The sequence below is a fragment of the Leishmania donovani genome, chromosome 33 (assembly GCF_000227135.1).
Source record: "Leishmania donovani BPK282A1 complete genome, chromosome 33".
NCBI lineage: Eukaryota > Euglenozoa > Kinetoplastea > Trypanosomatida > Trypanosomatidae > Leishmania > Leishmania donovani.
In genome coordinates this window covers 1,082,436-1,103,644 of record NC_018260.1, presented here as the reverse complement: position 1 = coordinate 1,103,644, position 21,209 = coordinate 1,082,436, and the positions used below count along the sequence as shown (strand labels likewise).

Below are 21,209 nucleotides of genomic sequence, written 5' to 3'. Positions count from 1 at the left end.
TCTCTGCGAAGAAAAGTGGGGAAGGCGGTGAGCGAACCACACAGCGACACAGCGCGGCGCACTGAAGAAGGCAGCACAAAAGGAAAGGGCAGAGGCGAGGGTGCACTGACGGTACCATACGGCACGAGCAGTCCGCGCATGCGCGTCAGCTGCGCATCTCCTCTTCCCTTCCTCGCCCTCAGTGTGCCTATCTGTCTCTCCCGGAGCTACATGCGCGTGAAGAGCAAGGCCGTGTTGATTCCGCCGAAGCCAAAGCTTGTCGATATTACCGCCTCGCAGCTCTGCATTGGCTGCGCGGTGCTGCCTTGGATACACACCAAGCCGCACTCCTGCTGCTCTCTCGTGAGACACGACGTCGTCAAGTTCGCCGTCGGCGGCGCGCGCTGCTCGTGCAACGCCAAGACCGTCAGCGCGGCCTCGACGCTGCCAGCAGCACCGAGTAGGTGACCCAGCCCTCCTTTGGCGCTGCTCACGTGCAGCGCCGGAGAGGATGGTGCCGTCGAAGGTCGCAATGCTTGCTGGATCGCCATCAGCTCCACCTCATCACCGATGGTGCCCGTCGCGTGCGCGTTAACGTAGCCGACGGCCGAGGCAGGGACATCCCCTCCCTCCGCCAAGGCTTGCTCCACGCAGCGGCGGGCACCAAGCCCTTCGGGGTGCGGCACCGCCACATGGTGTGCATCGCACGATATGCCAAAGCCGCGCAGCTCGGCGTACACGCGCGGCGCCGCCCGCGCCACGGCGTGCTCGAGCGCTTCGAGGATCAACACACCTGCGCCTTCTCCCATCACAAAGCCGGCGCGAGTAATGTCGAACGGCCGCGAGGCAGACGATGGGGTGTCATTGAACCGCGTGCACAGTGCCCGCATCCTTGTAAAACCGGCCACGGAAACCGGCGTGATGCAGGCCTCCGCTGCGCCACACACCATAACGTCCGCGCGGCCTTCACGGATCCACAAGGCCGCCTCACCAATGCAGTGCGCCCCTGTTGCACACGCCGCCACGCTGCTGCCGATGGGACCGCGCAGTTTGTGGCGGATGGCCGTGTTGCCGGCTGCCATGTTGCCCAAGATTTTCGGCAAAAACATTGGAGGGACCTTGCTGTAGTGCACATGACCCGCATCGGTGGCAATGGCGTCGCCCGTCAGGTAGGCGGAGACGTCCGTCACGTCGGCAAGAGAGGGGATGCCCATGCCGATGTTGACACCGCAGCGATCCTGCACGGCCTCGGAGAGTTGGAGCGCAGCGTCGGCGAGCGCTTCCTCGACCGCACGCGCGCATAAGCGAAGCGCCCGCGGTTCGTGGGCGGTGGGCGCGAACGGATCGGCCGCAGGCACTGCTTTGTCCACCTTGCCAGCCGCCAACCCGACCTCGGCTGGCGGCTGAACGAAAGCAGCCACCTTGCACGGCAAGGCGGCGACAAGCTTCTCCAGCGCCGCTGCCTTCTGCTGCGGAGACAGCATCTTGTCGTTTTCGAGGAAACCGGGCAAAAAGTACGGAGCCTCAATCAGCGGCCGACAGCCGGATTGACCACGGCACACAGCAGCCCACGTGTCCACCGCGGTGACGCCGAGGGGCGTGACCATGCCAATACCGGTCACCACGACACGGCGTGGAGTGCGGGTCGGAAGAGCGCCGAAGCCCATGCTTTGTCCGCGTGCAGCTGTCGCGGAAGGACCGTATGCGGTGGAGTCACAGATAAGATGGCTACGTGTGTGTATGTCTCGGCTTGAAAGCGCGTACAGAGCGGGCGACCCGGAAGTCCAGAAAGTGAGAGAGGAAGGGGGGCGAGAATGACAGAGGAAGAGAGCAATACAGAGGTGGGACGCGGTAGGGCGTCGCGCCGTGCACGGAGAGGATCCTGGGCGCACGGGAGGAGAGAGTGGCTGTGGTGGAGCAGGGGCACGCATCAGCCGACATGGCAGAGGGGTTGGTGCCGGCGTAGCTGCCTTTGTCCATCAGCCACTCCTCCATCACCACTTCCACAGGACGGGCACAGACTCACACGCGCACACGCAAGCAAGCGAGATAAGTTTCATCGAGTCAGCAGAAGACACATACATGCATGCATCCGTGTGCCCGATGGGAGAACAAGGGGAAGCCGGCGCTGCTGCGAGGGTTGTTCTTCTGGTATAACCGATGCTTAAGTCTGGCACTGTGGCCACCTATCTTTGCAGCACCTTGTTCAGCTCATGTGCAGTATACCTGAGGGAGGAGAAGTGATTTGGCGGGTGGGTGGGTGGGTGGGGGATGGCTCGGAGGAGTGAGCATCAAAAAGGTTAGCTGTACCGGTGAGGGCTATGCTAGCGCTAAAATGCGTATGTGCTCGCCGAGAGGAGGGAAGTTACGCCGGTACAACAAGCACACGCGCAATCTGTTAGCCGGGTATCGAAGGAGAGGTCGAGGCCGCAAGGGGATGAGGAAGGCGGGAGAATCGCTCTGCGAGTGGCAGCTGCCCGTCGCATTCTTCGCCGCTGCTCTTTCTCTGCGCACCATAGTTGACCACGCGCGGCACTTCTCGGCAGTCTGAACGCAGCCGCCCCCCCCCTCCCGCTCCCCTCCACCTAAACCCTCAGAAGCACGAAATCTTCGACGGTGTGCGTGCGCGTGTCGGATTCGTGCGTTTTTCTCAAGCTATCAATGCCTCCCCGCCATCATCGTCGGCGCCGCGAGTACACGTTGTTCGTGCTCGCCTGTGTAACGTAGCTCCCGCTCGAGACGGGGAGCGATTTTTCATAGTTGCGGAGTCCAGGCAACACATTCCCGGAAACCATCTGGAACTGATCCCACAGTGTGTCGACACTCTGCGCTCCACCATCGCGTGACGTTCCCCGGCGTACCTCGCGCGATTGAAGGAGTTGGCGCTGCAGTGCAAGCATCCCCTCCCCACGCTTCAGCGCCGCCGAGACGGCACGAGGGCCTCGCAGGTGCCGCTTGCTGGAGAACTCATTGCGCAGCCGAAAAAGCAAGTCCTTGCGCTCTTCAGGCCCGTAGTGGTGGTAAATAAGCTGGAGAAAGTGTCGGTACAAGTACAGCGTGTCCTGGGCCCGGTACGGAAAGCTGCGAAAGGATGGCACCTCAGCACCGAGGACCTGTGGCCCTGCGATGCCCCGAGCCATCAGCCGCGGTGATGTCTGAAGCCCACCACGCAGCATGGCTCTAGTTGATCTTCGCCTCTACCCTCACCGCACAAATATGCACCCACACGCCTTCAGGCACGGCGGCAGACAATGAAGGAGTAGAGGTGGTAGAAAGATGACCGTCAAAAAAAAAATGTGGAGACGAACCGAAGAAAGCAGTTTTCAACCAGAGAGCGTAAATGGAGAGTGAGTCTGCAAGGCGTTTCAAGCGCACCCGTCCGTGCTGCGAGCATGGAGCACGCAAACACCCGCTAAGGTGCGCTGTGGCGCACACACATGCAAGCGCACAACCGTGCTTACGGAGTAAAGCACAGTCTATACTAGCGCCACAATGCACAGGGTCGGCAAGGCAAGCTATTGGGAAGCGGGAGAGAGTCCAAAAGGGAGGGTCCTCTCTCCCTCGCCCCTGTCTCTTGCCTCGCCGCTCTTTCGGGTGGTTTGGGGGAGAGAGTGAGGGACCGCATCTGACGACGGTGTCCGCTCGACCTCGCTGACGCATCCATTTCTAATCTCGATCACTTCGCGTGCTGCCGGTCTTCTCGCCGTACGCGGTTGGCCCATTCGTTTCCGTCGGAGTCACAACTTCCTGCGTAGCGAGAGATGTTGTCGAAGAAAAGGGAAAAGATAACGACTACACACTCACACTGATACACCGACACGCATTGAGGCAACAACGCCCTCCTACCTCTCTCACTCTCTCGTCGTCGAGTGCAACGGTGCGAGGGCAGGGGAAGGGGCGTGGGCTAAGGCCGACTTGGGGACAACAGTGATGCGAGCCGTTTTCACAGTCCTGGCGGTTCCTCGACACAGAAACAACAACGACAAAGAAGCTAGTGCCACGGCCTGCGTCTCACTGGGCAGGGGGTTCCCCCCCCCCATCCGTCTCCCCCCCCCCACGCTAAGCCCTTCCGCCGCCTCGACACGCACGCACACACGCGCGAAAAAAAAAGAGAGAACGTGAGAGACGAACATATCAGCATTTCCGCAGGACACATGCAAAGGGAATAGAATGCCAACAACAGCGTGCGCAGCAACAGCTCCAGGCGGGAGTTGCGCGTCTATTGGTGATAACCAGGCAGACAAATAGATCTACATAGATTTATATCTGTGTGTGCGTGTGTGGGTAAGAACGAGAGAGGCGGCACAGCCACTCGAAATCTCAACTCATTCATCGTCCCTATCATTATCGATGCACAGGAAAAAGGAAGAGAGAGAGGCGGAGCGCACGCGCGCTGACAATGCACGCGATTACACCACCAGGAAAGAGAAAAAGTGAGGGCATTGCTAAACGTGAGGAGGTGCGTCTTTCATCACCCCCTGCCCCGCCCCCCCCCCCACCTCACCGCACAGCTTAAATGAACTGGATCGTGTTGCTGCCGCCGTCTTCGGTACTCTCAAAGATGAAGGCGTCCCCTTGCAGCTGCATCACGGAGAGCTTCAGCGACTCTGCCGAGATCGTGTGCCCACCTAGGCGCTCATGTAGCTCATCCAGTGACACGCCATCTCGTTGCTCGCGCTGCAGTTGCTTCAGCGCTTCGATCACGCGCCGACTGAGATTGATGTCGACTGCAGCAACTGCGGCGTTACTGAAGATGCCAGTAGTGACTGCAGGTGCCGCATCTGAGACAGCTGCCGCCGCTTCGCCGCTAGCACGACCGCTGTCGCCGACGAGGGCGCTTTCGGTGCGCAGACGTTGATGCGAGCTCCTGCCTGACGCCTTGTCGGCGACGTACTCCTCGGTGCCGCTGCTGAGGTAGGCGCCTGCCTTGCTCGCGCGGTTCTGTGCCCCCACCACCTCCATGGCGGCGTTTGGACGCTTCTGACCAGGCGCCAGTGCCGCTCCAGCAACACCGGCGGCCGCCTCCGAGAGCGAAAGTTGATTGTCATCCTTGCGCTGCTGCGTCGCCGTCGTCGCGGCGTTCACGGAGGCCCGCAGGAGAGCCATCGCCGCCGTCACGTCCGACTCCTCCACCGTCGGCGAGAGGCGAAGCTTGGCGTGCGCAGTGCACAGACGCACAATTGCGTCAAGCGTACGCGGGGTGATGAAAAAACCGTCGCGCCCGCCATCCTGCTGCTCCGCGCGCAGCTGCACGTAGTGCTGGCACACGAGATCGCGCGACACCTCGGTCAGCAGCGGCGACCCGCGCTTTGCCATCTGCAGAAAGGTTCGCAAAAAGTCGATGCTGACAATCGACTCACCGGTGCTGTTCGTCGTCATGCGCAAGTCAAGACGGCTTTCACCGCTGCCACCATCCTCGCCGTCTACGCCCCGACCACCCCGACGCCCATCACGGCCGTCCAGCTCGGCTCCGCTGCTTTCACGTCCGCTGCCGGCCTCGACGCTGTCAACCACCGTCCGTGAGTCGACTTCGTCGTACCTGACGGCCTCCGCGGTCATGTGGTTGCGCAGAATGTGATAGCCAATGCGACGGTTGTAGTCCGAAGCATGCTGATCTAAAATGATGAAGGTCAAGTCGAAACGGGAGAGCAGAGACTCGGGCAGGCCGACGTTGAATGCCAAGCGGTGCTGCACGCTGTAGAAGCCGTAAATGGGGTTCGCTGCCGCCAACACGCTGCACCGGGCATTCAGCGATGCGTGAATGCCAGCCTTGGCGATCGTGACCGTCTGCTGCTCCATCGCTTCATGCATCGCTACCCGGTCTTGCGAGCCCATCTTATCGAACTCGTCAATGCAGAGGATGCCGCGGTCCGCCAGCACCATCGCCCCAGCGCTCAGCGACCGCTCGCCCGTGTAGCTGTCCGTCGCCACGGCCGCCGTCAGCCCGACACCGGAGGAGCCCTTGCCGGTCGTACTCAGGGCGAGCGGTGCGATGCCGAGGACAAAGCGTAGCAGCTGCGACTTGGCTGTCGACGGCTCACCAACGAGGAGGACGTTGATGTCACCACGCACGTGCGAGTTGTGCGACTTGCGCTCCACACCGCCAACCATCATCAGTAAGATGGCCTGCTTCGCAGCGGTCATGCCGTAGATGGTAGGGGCAACTGCCTTGGAGAGTGTCTCCAGTACGCCACCGGGGCCCAGCTGCTCGGCACACCTTTGCGCAAAGCGAGTGAGCCGATCCTCCACGGATGGGATGGGGCGGGAGAGGAAGGTGAAGGCCTGCGTCGGCACGACGTGGTTCACCAGCACGATGGACTGGAAGCTCTTGCTGTCCGACGTCGTGTATGGCATGTACACACCGACAAGCAGTACGCGATCGCCCGGCTTCACAGCGTCGACGAGGTCGTCATCAAAGCGCACTTCGACGTTGCGGGGCAACTGCCCGGTCGGTGCGCGCTCCGGTGCCTCCTGCAGCACCGCACACTGCGAGTCCATGAAGGTGCACAAGCCAAGCTCTGTGCGCAGGGCGTGGCCCTCAATGTCCGTCTTGGGCATCACGTTCACCGTAGGCAGATGCGAGCTGTCGATCATCGGCGTCAGCTGATCTCGGAACTCCTTCTTTGTGAACTTGTTCGTCTCGACGCAGTAGTGCACCGTCTCGAGAACGCGCGGCCGGTTCGTCGACTGCCGCGTCACGATGCCCTCTAGCGCGACCATAGTGTTCAGGTGACGCGCGTAGAGCTCGCGTGGCGACAGAACGCGACCAACGGGGCCCTCGAAGCCGGCGTGCACGGCGCGAGAGCGGTAGTCGACTTTTAGGTACTCGGGCTGCTGCCGAAGTACGACATCATGAAGAGCTAACTCCAAAAGAGGAATATACTTGCTTGGCTGGCGGATAATGTTGGCACCCAGCGACAGTCCCAGCTCGCTGCCAGCCCCACCAGTGCCGGCGCCGTCGCCACCATCTCCGCCGGCGCTGATGGGGACATAGTCGAGGAAGTCGCCAATGTCTAGCAGCAGCCGCGCCTTGCCAGCAACGATCATCGCCTGGATGCGTGCATGGTACTTCTCTTCATAGCGCTCACTCTCGAAGAAGTCGGTGAAGTGCCGCCGAATAATCGTCTGCTCCTCCGTCAGAGTGCGATTGGTGAGCATGGTGAAACGCCGCTGCTGCGCTGCTTGCGAAGATGCGCGGGTGGTGCCGCAGGGTGGAAGGAAGGGTTGTTGCTGCGATCTATGCGTGTATGAGTGTGATCGTGCGTGGATCAGAAGACGCGGCCTGCAAGCGGAGGGTGCAAAAAGCAGGCGGTGAGGTGCAACGGTGGGTGGTGAAGGAGGCTTCTTCGCCGCAGGCGCGTCCACGCAGGGCTGCGGTCAAACGCAGATGATGAGCACCTCCTGCAAGTCCAGTGGCCGAGTTCAACGCAGCTCAGCGCGCAAGCAGGACACACTCGCAGTGCGCTGGCCGCTGAAGGGCGTCGCCTTCGTTTATTCCCTCCCGCTGCGTTGGACGCGAGTGCGCGCGGTGCGACTGCCGCTCCTTTGATCACGTGTGCGTGTGTGAGTGTGTGTGGTTGTATAGGTAGTTGGGGCCGCGCCGCTCGAGGACGGCAAGAGAAAAGGAGAGGGGGGGGACACGAAAAAAAAAAAATAAAGCAAAAACGAAGGATAGTGCGGCATGCAATACATTCCCAATGATGAAGCACAGGCGCGCTCCACCGGTTAGCGCAGACTGGCCACAACCCATGCTTTCACAAGAGGAGGTGTATGTGTCTGTGGGGGTGGGAGGTTGAGTAGCAGCGCGAGATAGAAGCTCGTTTAAGCGGATGAGTCGCCATACTCGCCCACAAAACCACACAGAGAGAGACGATGGCGATCTCATGCTTAGCAGCAGTTCACGGCACACAGATGCGTCCGTGCTGCTTTCAGCGCCAAGTGCTTGGAGGAATACGAGAACGGGAGAGAGATGTAGAACGGCAGCGCAAGGCTGCATCAGGTATATCACCGTGCCGTGTCCTCGCGGTTTCGCTTGCGCGACGCTCCTTCGTGCATTAGGTAAGACGCCCACGCACCGTCGGCCGACTCCAGTTGGCGCAGCACCTTCGTCACCTCCTTGGTTTTTATTGCCACCATTTCCTCATCCACGTCCCAGTCGCGGACCAGCTCCGCCTCCATCAACTGAAACGGTGTGTTCAACGAACTCGTCAGCTCGGACAGAAGTCTTTGCGTTGCCTCCTCCCGCTCCTGGGCAGCCTGCCGCGCCGCCGCCTCCTTTGCCAGACGTTCCTGCGCCCGCTGCACAAGCATCGTGGCTGCCCACTGGGCCTCGACATGAGCCTGATGCGCTCGTTGACGCTGGCGCGCCTCCTCACCGGGGACGCGACTGCCGCCAGCACCACTGCCTTCAACGAGAGTTTTAAGATAGGCAGCAAGCTTCGTCGGGTCGATAATCGTCTCGAGTGCCGTATGTACCACCTCGAAAGCGTGGCGCGCCTCTTCAGAGTCGTCCTTGTCCGGGTGGAAGCGCAGGCTCAGACGGCGGTACACACGGCGCACCGCCGCCACGTCGATGTCAGGGATGGCGGCATCACTACCACCACCGCTACCTCCTGTGGAGGCAGCCGCCGAGGTAGCGGTCGGAGTAGCCAGACCGAATAGCTGGAAGTAGTTGAACGAATCGATGTTCTCCTTCGTGATGTGTGGTGACTGGCCAGCACCAGCACTCAGCTGCTGCCGCTGCCGCTGTTGCACTCTGTCACCATCCCCGGACTCTGTGGAAGATGTGGCATTAGCGGAGCTCATATTCTTCTATTTTGAGGGGGGAAGGGGGATAGTTCTTCCACTCATTAGATGTAAGCATGCACGAGCTGCAATGAACACCTCCCTGCAGACCTGACAATCAAGCCACAGTGTGTACTTCATGGGCATGCATGCATGCGCGCGCTCCGTTGCCGCATAACAAACAAGCAGAGGACGGAGACGGTGCACCGCGCGCGACATTATCGAGAAGCGAGAAAGAGAGAGTTGTGCGTTTGTGTGTATGTAAAGGCAGAAAGGAGCACGAGCAGCGGAAGTCTTCCTGATTGACTCCATCGTCGTGAGTCCACCCGTCTCCTCTTCGTGCTCCGCGCAGAAGGCGAGAAGAGGCGAGGAAAGGGAAAAGGAAGGCGGGGGGAGCGAGTCCGCCTTTTCTCGAGGCCGTCCGAGCACCTCCCCTCCCTTACTCTCCCGTGCACACACACACACGCACACAAATACACACAAAATAGGTGCATGCACCGCCGTTACACAGGCACTGTCTTTTCCATCGCTGCACGCCATTGCCTTTGCCGGTGGTTTAGTTCTTGGTCAGCCTCTCGTGACTTCCTCCAAATCGAATCCGTTGTCCACACGCGGAAAAAGATGTAACCAAGAAACGTGCAACGCAGCACTGAAGGAGAAGCACGCCCACACACACACACACACACTCACGCACTTGGGTGCAGAGGAGGTCCAAGGCGCAAGACTCTGCGGTAATGCCGCCGTCACCGCCGAGCCGCACGGCCCCCTCTATCCCACCCTCCGACCCCGCGAGCGCTGCATTAGTAAAGCGCAAAGTCGTCCTCGTCCAGCATCGCCTCCATCAGAAACGACTCGAGGAGGTCTTCCCGCATATCCATCTTGCTGCACGGCAAGATCTCCAGCGGAGGGCCGTTCGACGGGGCGGCGACGGGGCGCAACGCGCGGCTGCCGCCACACTCGCCGACGACGGACTGCCGAGCGCGATCGCCTCGCTTACGCTTCTTGCGAGCACGGTGGGCGCTGGCTTGAGCATCAGCAGCGATCGCGTGCGTCGCGGAAGATGATGCAACCCCGTCGCACGACTCTTTGAGCTCCTCCGCGTAACCGTCTTCGTTGTCTTCTGACCGCTCGCGACGTCGACTCATGGTGGCCCCTGCAGGTGTGGAGGCGCTGCTACGGCGCTGCCACGGCGCCGGCCGTGAGGTGGGCAACGAGGACGATGACGTGGTGTCGTTGCCGCCAAGGCCACCTTGCCCCAGAAACTCGAACCCCGTACCCGCCGTCCATGCCGCCGACTCTGCTGCCACAGACTGGTGAATTGGTGAAATAAAGAACGACGAGACAGCGCCGCTGCGACCAGCGTTGCCACTCCCGACGCCATTTCTGATTGACCCGCCAGCAGACACGGCGTCTCCACGACGCAGTACGGTGGCCAATGATGGCGGCAACGCTGGCGTCGTGGCGGCAGCGCCGTCTGCTGAAGACATCAAGCCACGGAGGGTAGCTGGTGAGTGCAGCGGCGATCGTTGCGCGATTGACGTCGCCTTGTTTTGCGCAGCCTCACTCCAGAGCATCTGCTCTTCCCGCGCCTCCATCTTCTTGCGCTCCCGCTCTGCTCGGCTCGCCAGAGACCGCACGGTAGCTGCGAAGGCCGAGTCCGCCCGCAGCTCGCGCACGTCGAAGCCATCGCTCGAGGTGCTCAGACACTCCAATGAGGAGAGAGACGAGGTGTCGCAGCTCTCGTCGTCCGCGTCATCTTCATTAGTGTCGGTGGTGCTGCTACTTCTAGGCTCGTAGGCGTCCAATCTGCCTCGCACGGCCACGGCGCGCTCTCGACGACCGCGCCGACCGGTACCGGCAGACGCGCCATCACGGAGACCTCGGCTGCTTTCGCCCGCGTACCAGCCGTGCGTCCTACAGCTGACCGTGCCGTCCCCACTTGACCCCGTTGGCTGCCACCCTCGATCGCGTCGCCACTGGCGCTCTTTCTTGAGCAGCATCTTGTTGTACCGCCGGTGCTCCTCCGCTGCATCTGCTTTGGCCTGTTGACGGATGTTCTCCTGGCTTGGTGCGAGGGAGACCGGCGCCCGCTGCGTGGCCTTGGCATCTGCAATACGACTGAGCACATCGCGGGCATCGGTGCCACCGGCGGGGTGACCACAGCACTCAGTCAGCGTCTTCGCTGGCTCCTCTTCCTTTTCCACGCTGATGGGGTGCAGTGGCGGAAACGCAGGGAAGTCGGCCGCGCGAGCTGTTGTGATGGTGCGAGGGCACGTGGCCCGTGCCGCCCACACGTCGCGCAGCACGTAATACGAGCCGTCCCCATTGATTATGCCAGTGTCGCTCGTGAGGTCGTCATCGTCGCTATCCTCGTGTGCCGCAACGCGGCGGTGACGACAAGACGAAGGCGGCGCGGTAGCTGCCGTCGTGGCGGCTGCAGTCAGCACAGAGGACCGCCGAGGGGTGTCACCGGCGGTGCGCATGCCACAAGCCGCGTGCTGTGGTGCTGCAGCATTCCGGTCACAGGCAGCGCTAGCGCACGCCACGCTCGACATGCCTCCGTCGTGACTGCTGCTACCCCTCCTTGTGCTGCAGCGGTTCCGCCGGCCCAGGCAGCCGCTGCTGCATTGATTCTCGTCCTCGTCCACCATTTCTGCACCGCAGGCGGACATAAATAGGGTGCTGGGTGGCTGGCCACCAGCGGTGGTGCCGCGAAGCGGGCTGGAACTGAAAGAGTGGGTGTCGCCATTGAGGCCGGCGCTTGGGTCGATCCGATAAGACGACGCAAGTCCTGAAGCAAACACGGAGGCGGAGGCGTCCGGCGTGGCCGTTGTGGTTCGCGAGACACCAGCAACAGTCGCCGCTCTCCCACCAAGAACACCGCCAAACAGCATGCGCTGGTAGCGCTGCCGCACAGACGTCGATGTGTACGCGGAGCCGCCCGGCCCTACCATCGTGCCGATGACGCTTTCTCTGCCGCCCTTGCCGGAGGTGCCGAGGTGGTGCTGACGTCGACGGCGCGAGCGGCTGCAGCTACTGTGCTTACTGCTGCGCAGACTGCTGCCTTCCTCAGAGCGAGCGACTTCCTTGAAAGCAAAGACACCGGCGGCCGACGGTGTGCCGCCGCTCAAGCCTCGCCCGCGTCCATCGCGGCGGTGCTGCAGGTGGTAGGACGACGAAGACATGTTCGAGCGGCCGCCATTTCCGTGGCTGTCGGTATTGACATCGGCGAAGTCGAACACGACACGTGTAGTCACGCCGTCAGGGCTCTCCTGCTCGATCACCCACTCATAGGTGGACATTCGCGTTCTAAGGTCGATTACACGAAAAAAAAAAGAAAAAGAGTAACAAACACGGCGTAGAACGTGAATGAGGAAGACAAGGATGGACGATCACCCGCCCGCCCCCATTCCCCTTCGCCTCTGAGAAGACAAACGCGAGGTGATGAAGTCGCGATACGCCCGCAGAGCACGCGCGCGCAAACCCGCACCGCTGTCTTGCACGGGTGCGGCGCAGAGCGTATTTACAAGAAACTATAGCACCACTGATCTACACCCCTCCCCTCCCTGCTAGCACCGTGTATGTGTATGTGTGTGTGTGTGTGTACGTCTGAGAGCGCCGGCGTCAAGCGCTGAACCGCGCGCAACCGAGAATGTCTTGTGTTGCCTTTCCTTGTCGCTGATGCCAAGTACCCGTAGGCGAGAGCGTCTACGTCCTCAGCGCCGACTCTGTCTCTTTTTTTTTTGGCTTTTGCGCTGCTTCGCCGTGGTGGAGTACACACCGCCGTCACTGCGGAAGCAACACGTATATACAGACGCAGAGGCGCATACACGCAGCTTGGTGAGAGTTTGTCCCGATATGGGTGGGCATCGTAGAGAATCCAGACGAAAGAATGGAGAGAGAGAGACATAACCCAACAGAGAACAGGTACCCCCAGACCAGCGGCAATACTCCCTTCGGCACGGACATCCTCTACGCCTCACATGCACCGAGGCGGGGGGAGAGAAGAGAAGAGAGTAGAGCACTGGTTGTGCAGATCGCCTCTTGGCCGTTTTTCGGCATTGCGGCTTCTTTCTTTGTGTACTTGCTGGTATGAGAGTGCGAGAACCAAGAAAGAGATGCGCGGCCGACCGCACACACACAGACAACCAAAAACATGCACGGGCATGCATACAAACAACACATACACACAGACACAATGAGCAGAGCCAGTGCAACACCACAGCAAGGACTTGCTAGCGAAGAAGAAAAGAAACAAGCTTATGAGGCCGATCCAAGAAGAGGAACTTTTTATTCGCTGTTGGCTGCCCGACGTTTGCATTCGTTTCCAAAGCATGAGCCGAACGCCACTCGACCCACCACGACTACCACCCGGAGCCTGTCGTAGGCACGCGCGCTACCGCAAATGCGCCGACTCGGCCATCTGATTACGGCCCGCGCCACACACTCTGCGCACCCACACGCCTCGCGGGTCGCCTCACAGCCGCGCCGACTATGCCGGCCGCCATCCGGTGCATCCCCCTCGGGGTGGCACCCAGGTTTTCCTCCACTCTGTAGGCAGTGCAAGCGGCGGGTTTGATGAAGTCGAGTTTAGGCTGACAGCTTGCCCAACGCACGGATGGCACAGACGCGTTCACTGCCGCGGGTCGCTCCAACGCAGCGCCAATCTAGGACCTGACCGCCGGCACACCCGTAACGATACACCGCTCTGATCTTCCCACGTCGTCGGTGCTTAAGCGCGTCGCCACCGGAAGTGGGTGGGTGGGGGTGGGGGGCTGCATGGCCCATCCTCATAAGAGGGTGGGAGTGCGCTGGACCGTGCGACACCGCGCACGGGAGGGGGAGGGGGGTGCCCCTCCCACCGCGCCATGCGGGAACAGAAGAGCGGAAAGGATACCAGGAGTGAGGTGGCATCCAAGGAAGAGCGAAGCTAAAACAGAGTCGGTGTGCATGTGCATGACAAACGCTCGCGCGCGCGTACTTCGCGAAAACGACTCCACGTGCTTAGAACAGAAATGTGATCCAGCGCGTTCGGCTCCAAGGCGAAGCGAGCTGACGCGCGAAACGTACGCCGGCACTCGGCGAGAGGCGCTCGTAGATGTTCGCACAAACTGGACCCCCGTCGAAGACCCCCATAACGGTGACGGACGTGGGAGAAAGCAACTGCGCGGATCCTCTCACATCGATCGGCGGCTTGCAGCAGTCTCCGATGTCGCCGTTTCCACCGCCGGAGAAGGTGATGGGAAGCTCAATGAGGGGATGGGTTGCGAGCCCGGGACGGGGGCCGAGGTAGACAAAGCAGAAGTGGACGCCGTGGCACCAACGTCGCTGCGGTTTGCACGGCCATCGCCTCCGCTGCTCTCGCTTTCCTTTAGCAGAAACTCGACCCACTTGGACGCCAGTCCCGCCTCATTTGACTCCGCCCCCCCGCTACGAAGCCATCTGAACAGGCCCCGACGAGCACCGCCTCGCTGTGTGGCAGGTCCGTCCGGCGGCTGCGGGTTGTTTGGCCCAGGCAACAGTCCTACATATTCCTGCGTTGCCTCATCCCAGTCAAGGAGACCGCTGAGCACCTTCAGCATGTCCTCTGCCTCCTTCCGCTGCGCAAGGAAGGCGTGCATGTACTTGGCGAGAAGCTGCGACACGACGCGCTTGTCAATGCTCGCCTCCGAGCCCTCCATGTGCCGCGACGTTGTCTTCTCTAGCGCCTTGCGCATCTCCGCGAGCTTGCGGTGCATCGTTGTCACCTCCGCGTCTTTCGATGCGAGCTGCCGCTCAAAGCCTTCGCGCACACCTGCCACCTCGCTCTCATGCTGATCTCTGATTCGCCGCGCCTCTACCAGCTGCTTCTTGAGCTCCTCTGCCTCGAGCTGAGACTCCAACGTCAAGGCCTCCACCTCATGCCGTTTGCTCTCCTGGATTCGATCCAGCACGAGCTGCAGGTTTTCGCTGCTTTGTAAGGACGCCTGCAGCTCCTCCTCCTTTGCCTGCAGCATGTCCTGTAGCGTGTTCAGTTCCTCTTGCAAGGAGGACACAGTGCTCGCCTGTCCCTCTGCGCCAGTCTCAGCCTGCTGCAGCCGCGCTGCCCAGCCCGCACGCTCCTCGCGCAGCGCTTGCAGCTCATGCATGACGCCGGCCAGCTGTTCTTGCACCTCCACGAGCCGAGCGTCGCCACTGTCCACGCGTGACTTCATCTGACGCGCCGCTTCGTCCTTCAGAGACAACTCCTCGCGCAGCTTCCCAATGACGCTCCACGCATCGGCCATCTGCTGGTTGAGCGAGTCATTGACTCGACGGGCCTGTTCGTAGGTCTGCTCCCACTCCTGCTGCACCCGCTCTGCCCGCAGCACGATGCTGTGCTGCTGCAGACACTCCGTCATCAGCAATGAAAAGAGCTGCAGGAGCGGCACTTCCGTGCGCGCTGCTGCCCAACCTTTCTCGCCTTCCCTGTTGCCCTCTTCGCCGTCGTCGCCGCCCGAAGGCTCCCGCTCTGTGCCACCGCCGTATCTACGGCTTTCCTCTACCACGCGCTCCACATCCACGCCTAAGCGCACCAGCGTGTCAACTGTCATGCGCTGCAGTTGATCCATCATCACCTCCAGCGTCTGCACCTTTCCTTCCAGCTCTTTCTTTACTTGCGTCAGGACCGCCAAAGACATGCTGACGCTACTTTCCTTTGCCTCCGACTCAGTGATGCGCTGCCGCTCCTGCTGCTGGCGATCCTGCTCAGCCTCTTCGAGGCGCTTGAGTTGCTGCTGGAGGGCTGCGAGTTCCGCTTGCATGACACCACATCGCTGCTCCGCTGATGCCGCTTGCGTCTCGGCGGCAGTGCGAGCGTGCTCTGCGGCCTGCTTATCAGCCTCCAGCGCCTTGCCACGCTTCTGCTCCGCTTCCAGCTGCGTCTGTAATCGATGCAGCTTTTCTTGGTAAGCGTCCCGGTCTTTCGCCACCTGAGCCTCGAAAACGCTTCGCTTCTCCAGCAAAGCCTTCTGGGCTTCGGTCCACTCTGCCTGTGCCACCGCGTACTCGTGATCCCGGGTGTCGAGCGTGCACTGTAGCTGGCTCGCCGCCTCCGTGAGCTGCCTCACCTCTTGCTGCAGCACGCCGCGCTCCGCTTGCATGTGGTCGAGCTTTTCGGCGAGTCGCTGCCGCTCTTCTTCGTGAGCTGCCGATGCAGCGGCAGTGGCGGCGGAAGCAGAGGCCGACTTCCTCGTCGGCTCTAGAGTAGCAGCGACGCTTGTCGAAATGGCTTGCTCATGTGCGAGCTGCGCGGCGTGGTCTTCCTTCTTCCGCTGGGCATCCTCAAATAGCGCCTCTGCCATAGCAGAGCGATGACGCTCCGCCACCAGCTCGCATTTCAGCCGGTCCACCTCGTTTTGAAGGTGCGCATGACGGTGCTGCTCTTCGCGCGCGGCATCCGCACTCTTGTCATGATCGTCCGTGATGTTCGCCATCGCTTCCCTCTGAGCCGCCTGCAACTTAGCTTCCAGGGAACGGCGAATTGCCTCCGAGGACTGCAGTTGAGCCGTCTGTGCCGCTAGCTTCGTGGTCTTCTCGTGCACTGCGTTTTTGAGGCTGTTCAGCTCTTCGGAATGACGCCAACCCCAATCTTTCTCTGCAGGTAGCGGGGTCGTGTCGGGTGTCTCGGAAGGTGCTGATGCTGCAGTGGAAGCCGCTGTCATGGCCGCTACTTCCTTCTGAGCCGCGGCGAGACTCGCGCGGAGCTCGTCAGCCTCCTGCTGCAGTTCGCCGAAGCGCCCCTCGAGTGCTGTTTTGAGTGCCCTCTCTCCCTTCAGCTCGTCCGCGGCTACCTGGAGAGCAGCGCGCAGCGGGTCTGCTTGCTGCTGCGCGTTCGCATCCGGCGCGCTGGCGGTGGCCGCTGCCGTCGCTGCGGCCTCCCTCAGCTTCGCTTCGTAGTACTGAACAGTTTGCTCGTGTTTTTCGCGTGCTTCGCCTTGATACTTGCCTATGTCACTTCGCAGGTGAGCCTTCTCTGCTTCGAGAGCAGCAACGCGCTGAGCGAGCATCTGCGTTTTCTCTGGTAGATGCTGCTGTTGCGTTGGCGGCGTCGGCGGGGCTGCAGTGACCGCAGGTGCAGGAAGCACCGCCCCTGCAGATTTCGCCGGCGGAACAAATGAGATGGGTACCGCAGAAGGCGATGAGAGCGGTGCTGAGAGTTGTGCCGGCAAAGGCTGGGATGTGTCCGGCTGAGGACTGGAAGTCGTTCTTGCCTGCGGTGGACCACGGCGCCCTGCTGTACTCGCTGATGCTGCCTGAGCGCCTCTGGCGGAGGATGAGAAGGAGTGTGCACCGACAGTGTCATCGCCTGGACTTTCAGCCGGCGTCTGTGCGCCTCCATTGTACTGTGCGACGGCCGCCGCTTCTTGAGACGCCGTCAGCGGCCCTACGTTACCGGGAAGACGTGTCCCCGCAGCTGCTGTGGGAGGTGGGCTTGGCGATAGTGAGAGAAATGATGGCGTCGCTACTGCCGAAACCGAGGACGCCCGTGCATATGCGGCAGCGTCGACACTGCCGCAGGCACCTGCATGCGGGTCCCCCGTCAGTTCACTGTGCTGCGAGGCCAAGCGCCGTGCCGGGGTTTCCAGCGCGGAGGCACTACCAGCGCCACCATAGATGACACCACTGTTGTGCTGGGCATGCGCTGTCGCACGTGCCACGCCCACGTCGTCTCTGTGACGCGCATGGCCGCGCTCATCATGGGGCAGGTGGTGGGTGTGTTCTACTCTACCGTCCACCTCTTCATCTTCACATTTGCCGTTGCTAGAGCGCCTCTCGTCGTCGTAGTCGGGCGACGCGATGTCCTCGGCAAAGCTTTTGATCTTACTTGTCCACTCTCTCCACATGACTTCACTGCCTGCGCGTGGCACGTCGCCCCCAGGCCGCTACGCATATATATATATATGTGTGTGTGTGTGTGCGTGTGTGTGTGAGGGGGGGAGGGTGGAGCAGAGGCAAAGGAGTATAGTGGTGGTGGCACGGAGGATAAGAATGCCGGGATGTATGTGCTTGGGTGTGTGAACGTGTGTACATTCCTTGGAGGCCTCTTCGAATCACATCGCTCGTTTTTTTTTTCGCTTCGTTGACGCGACCCATGAACAGAGAAAGAGCAAGAGAGCGAGAGGGAAGCGGCAGGAGAAGGAGAAGCGTGGCCAGCTGTGAGGCAGACATCTCGCTACCCCTGCCAGCGAAGCACGACGGCAGGGTGCCACCACCCCTTGCCGTCACCCCTCGACGCCAACGATGTGCTGACAAGGGCGAAATGCCCCCTCCCCCACCACCACCATCACCACCACCACCACACTCTACATACCATCTCTCAAACACCTGCACGCAGAGGAGACGATGACGATGGTGGTAGGTGGAGAAGTGCGGGAGTGCGGGGGTGGAGGGAGTGGCTGCTGCATCCCCGACACCAGCAATAACAACCCATAAAAGTACCGCAGCCAACTGAGAGCATGAGTGTGAGTCGAAGGTCGCAGAGCATGCGAGACGCATCTCTGCGGCAACCTACCAACCCCCTCTGCACTCTACACGTTGACGCCACTGGCTAGATACAACTGCAGGCAGTAGCAGTTCTGCATTCGACCTGTGAACAAAAACGCAAGCGGGCGCTTCATGCAGCACACACAAGCGCACACACAAACACACCGACACAGACACGCAGTAAGTGTGCAGGTGTCTCACTTGCTGTCCACAAAGCTGTCGGCTATTAACACAGAGGTACGGCGTCGGCCGCGGCGAGGCACCCCGCCAACATGTATACTGCCCCTCCACGGCTGTCGGTCAGCCGTCGCTGGACGACAACCGTGCTCTGAACCCGCCTGTGGCTGGCTCAATGGATGCCAAGGGGATGCTTTACGTTGAGTGTTGCACTCCTCCGCTGCTGGTATCCCGTCGCGTCGGTAGCCTTCTGGCACGGGCACCCGCCGAGGACAATGCTTCGGATCATGCGACGCGCTGGTGCGCGGCTGGAGGCAGATGGGACAGTGAGTCGCGTGGTGAAGGCCCACGGGCACCCCGCGGCAGCGCGTGTAGAGGTGGCCGGTTTGTCCACACTTGATGCAGAAGAGCGGCGGCCCGCTGCGGTTCGGAGACGACGTCGAAGAGGTTGAGTCCGGTGAAGCGGCCGCAGCAGCGTCGGCGCGGCGCGCCTCGGACTCGCTATCCTGCGCCCGCAGTGTCGGGCACGCCGTCACGTGATGACGGCCACCGCAGTACACACACCGCATGACGCGGCGGTGCACGGCAGGCTTGCGAGACTCGCTGCGCAGGGCGTGGCCAGCTTTGAAGCGGTGCGTTGCAGCGGCATTGGGCACGGCAATGAGCGGGACGTCGACTGCGAATGGGGCCGAGGACACTGAAAGCGACGCAGACGCATCACCATCGCAGCCGATTCTCGCAATATGTTGCTGCTGGTGCTGACGATGCCGCCTGAGAGCGTTCGCCTGCTCCGCCAGTGCAGCCGCGGCGTCGTCGGCCGAGGTGATGCCTTCGCTGTCCATCACCGAGGCCGCCAGAGGTGCCGGCGCGGACTCAGAGACCGGTGATCCAACAGCAGTGCTTGCGGTGTTCTCGGGGAGTGGCAACGACTTGTCCACCAGACCGTCATCCTTCAGCACAGCCACAGCCTCTGCGACGCGCGCGACGCAGTGCTGCCACGTGTGCCCCACCCCTCCACAGTACGCACACCGCAGCTCTGCCAGCTCCTCCACACGCAGGAACACACGCACGGGAAGGTGGGCGTGCTCCAGGAGCGTCTCCCGCTGTGGCACTGCTGCGTGGCCGCCGCCATCGCTTGAATGAGGGCTTTCCGCGACACGGTCGGATCCACGCTCTTTCGATGTGCCTGGGCCGTCGCAGCGCCGTAACAGGCTCTCAGGCGATGGCAAGAGAACGGCCACGCCCGCATCAGGGGCAGCCGTATCGGCGCAGCGCGACGGAGCCAGGGAAGCGGCGCACCACTCTTGAAAGGCCGCCGCATACGGCGACGGAACCTCAGTCTGCATCCATCGCCTTGCCGCGTCATTGAGACACGTCAGAGCCGACGCCGCGGTCTCGCGCGCCTCGTCGCTGGATAACCTGTGCCCTGCCTCTGCATTCTGCGAGTAAGAGAGCACGCTGAGCAGCTCAGCCGCCTGGGAAAAGCTGCACTCGCCGCGATCGCGAGGAACGTTGCCGTTGCAATCAGGCGCACTCAAAGACTCCGCAGCGCCCCCTGACGCGAAGCCCATCGCCAAATCCTGGAGGAGCGGCACACGGGTTAGCCCAGCGGGATCGTCGAGGACGCTGCGGGTGGTGTAGCGTAGCGAAGAGGCAAGCGGATGCTGTCGCGCCGCGCGCGCCGCATCGGTCAAGGACGGTTGTCGCTGTCGCTGCTGCTCATAGGTGAGCCAGAGCTGCTGCAAGACGTGCACGTTGCCTGCGTCCGATGGATCTGGGAAGACAACGCCAGCGCACTCGACGCCAGTGCCGAGGGTCAACGCAAGCACCTGCTCGTACACGCGGCGCTCCACCTCGTTTGCCAGCCTCAACGACGAGAGAGTGCTAAGAAGAAGGCGCTGGAGGGGGTGGCGTGCTCTGCCGCTTGTGGACGACGCCGCGGTCAGCACCACTTGCCGCAGCCGCTCCACATCGTCAGCAAACGGCAGCGATGGCGAGAGTGAAGACAGCTGTACGAGCATGTGCTGCACAGCAAGGAGATCGGCATCCTCGAGGGGCATTCGCATCAGTGGCAGCGCCACCAGCTCCTCCGCCGTCGCCGAGCGAAGGCGGTGCTGCAGCCCGAGTGGGAGCTCGTGCAGCAGGCCAGGTGGAGCCGCTCGCATGCGCGCTGCCACCTCCTCCACTGCCACCGCCAACGGCACATCTTGCACGTAGTCATTCACCACGCGCAGGCCCTCTGCCTGGAACACCGCGGCCACCTCGTCGGCGGTGGTGTCGCCGTGGGTGTGCACCTCGTACAATGCCACATCGCTGCCGTCGCGCGGGGACAGGGACAGTAAACGGAACTCCATCGACAGCGACTTGCCCCGTGGCGCCGGAACGCTTCTGCGGCGGGGGTGATCCACGTCGTCGCCGCCCGCTGCTGCTACGTCGCACTGCATGTGCGGTATATCAAGAGAGACACCGAGGCGCCACCCCGGCCGCAACCAGGGGTGCTGAGACTCGCCCAGGTCCTCGTCGGGGCGGAATGCGCCGCTGCCGGCGCCAGGTGTGGCAGCATCCGGGGCAGAAAAAAGACTGTGCAGCCGCGACCGCTGGTGCACACGCGCTGCCGAGGATGCCGTCAGAGGCACCCGAGTCCGTATATAGCACCTCACCGTGCCTTGCACGCGTAGCTGCCCACGCGCTACATCAAAGAAGCCCCCGCCGACGAGCGGGTGCGGGCGCACGCTGGCTGGAAGCCGGGCATCACTTGTAAGCAT

The 21,209-nt window shown here is 61.8% G+C and overlaps 7 protein-coding genes across 7 annotated transcripts; all 7 read right to left on the bottom strand.

Annotated features, from left to right (window-relative positions):
- Nucleotides 1-206: 206 nt before the first annotated feature.
- Nucleotides 207-1,586, bottom strand: LDBPK_332860 (beta-ketoacyl synthase family protein, putative; the record flags this gene model as incomplete). The annotated part of the gene is made up of 1 exon (XM_003864062.1): nt 207-1,586. One exon carries the CDS (start codon nt 1,584-1,586, stop codon nt 207-209), a length of 1,380 nt encoding a protein of 459 aa, XP_003864110.1.
- Nucleotides 1,587-2,654: 1,068 nt separating this feature from the next.
- Nucleotides 2,655-3,155, bottom strand: LDBPK_332850 (hypothetical protein, conserved; the record flags this gene model as incomplete). Its single annotated transcript, XM_003864061.1, has 1 exon — nt 2,655-3,155. The coding sequence occupies one exon, from the start codon at nt 3,153-3,155 to the stop codon at nt 2,655-2,657; it is 501 nt and encodes a 166-aa protein (XP_003864109.1).
- A 1,336-nt stretch (nt 3,156-4,491) lies between these two features.
- Nucleotides 4,492-7,137, bottom strand: LDBPK_332840 (minichromosome maintenance (MCM) complex subunit, putative; the record flags this gene model as incomplete). Its single annotated transcript, XM_003864060.1, has 1 exon — nt 4,492-7,137. One exon carries the CDS (start codon nt 7,135-7,137, stop codon nt 4,492-4,494), a length of 2,646 nt encoding a protein of 881 aa, XP_003864108.1.
- Nucleotides 7,138-7,983: 846 nt separating this feature from the next.
- On the bottom strand, nt 7,984-8,784 carry LDBPK_332830 (DNAJ family-like protein; the record flags this gene model as incomplete). Its single annotated transcript, XM_003864059.1, has 1 exon — nt 7,984-8,784. The coding sequence occupies one exon, from the start codon at nt 8,782-8,784 to the stop codon at nt 7,984-7,986; it is 801 nt and encodes a 266-aa protein (XP_003864107.1).
- A 779-nt stretch (nt 8,785-9,563) lies between these two features.
- On the bottom strand, nt 9,564-12,065 carry LDBPK_332820 (hypothetical protein, conserved; the record flags this gene model as incomplete). Its single annotated transcript, XM_003864058.1, has 1 exon — nt 9,564-12,065. The coding sequence occupies one exon, from the start codon at nt 12,063-12,065 to the stop codon at nt 9,564-9,566; it is 2,502 nt and encodes an 833-aa protein (XP_003864106.1).
- A 1,875-nt stretch (nt 12,066-13,940) lies between these two features.
- LDBPK_332810 (hypothetical protein, conserved) lies at nt 13,941-17,627 on the bottom strand (the record flags this gene model as incomplete). Its single annotated transcript, XM_003864057.1, has 1 exon — nt 13,941-17,627. One exon carries the CDS (start codon nt 17,625-17,627, stop codon nt 13,941-13,943), a length of 3,687 nt encoding a protein of 1,228 aa, XP_003864105.1.
- An 837-nt stretch (nt 17,628-18,464) lies between these two features.
- Nucleotides 18,465-21,209, bottom strand: LDBPK_332800 (hypothetical protein, conserved; the record flags this gene model as incomplete). Its single annotated transcript, XM_003864056.1, has 1 exon — nt 18,465-21,209. The coding sequence occupies one exon, from the start codon at nt 21,207-21,209 to the stop codon at nt 18,465-18,467; it is 2,745 nt and encodes a 914-aa protein (XP_003864104.1).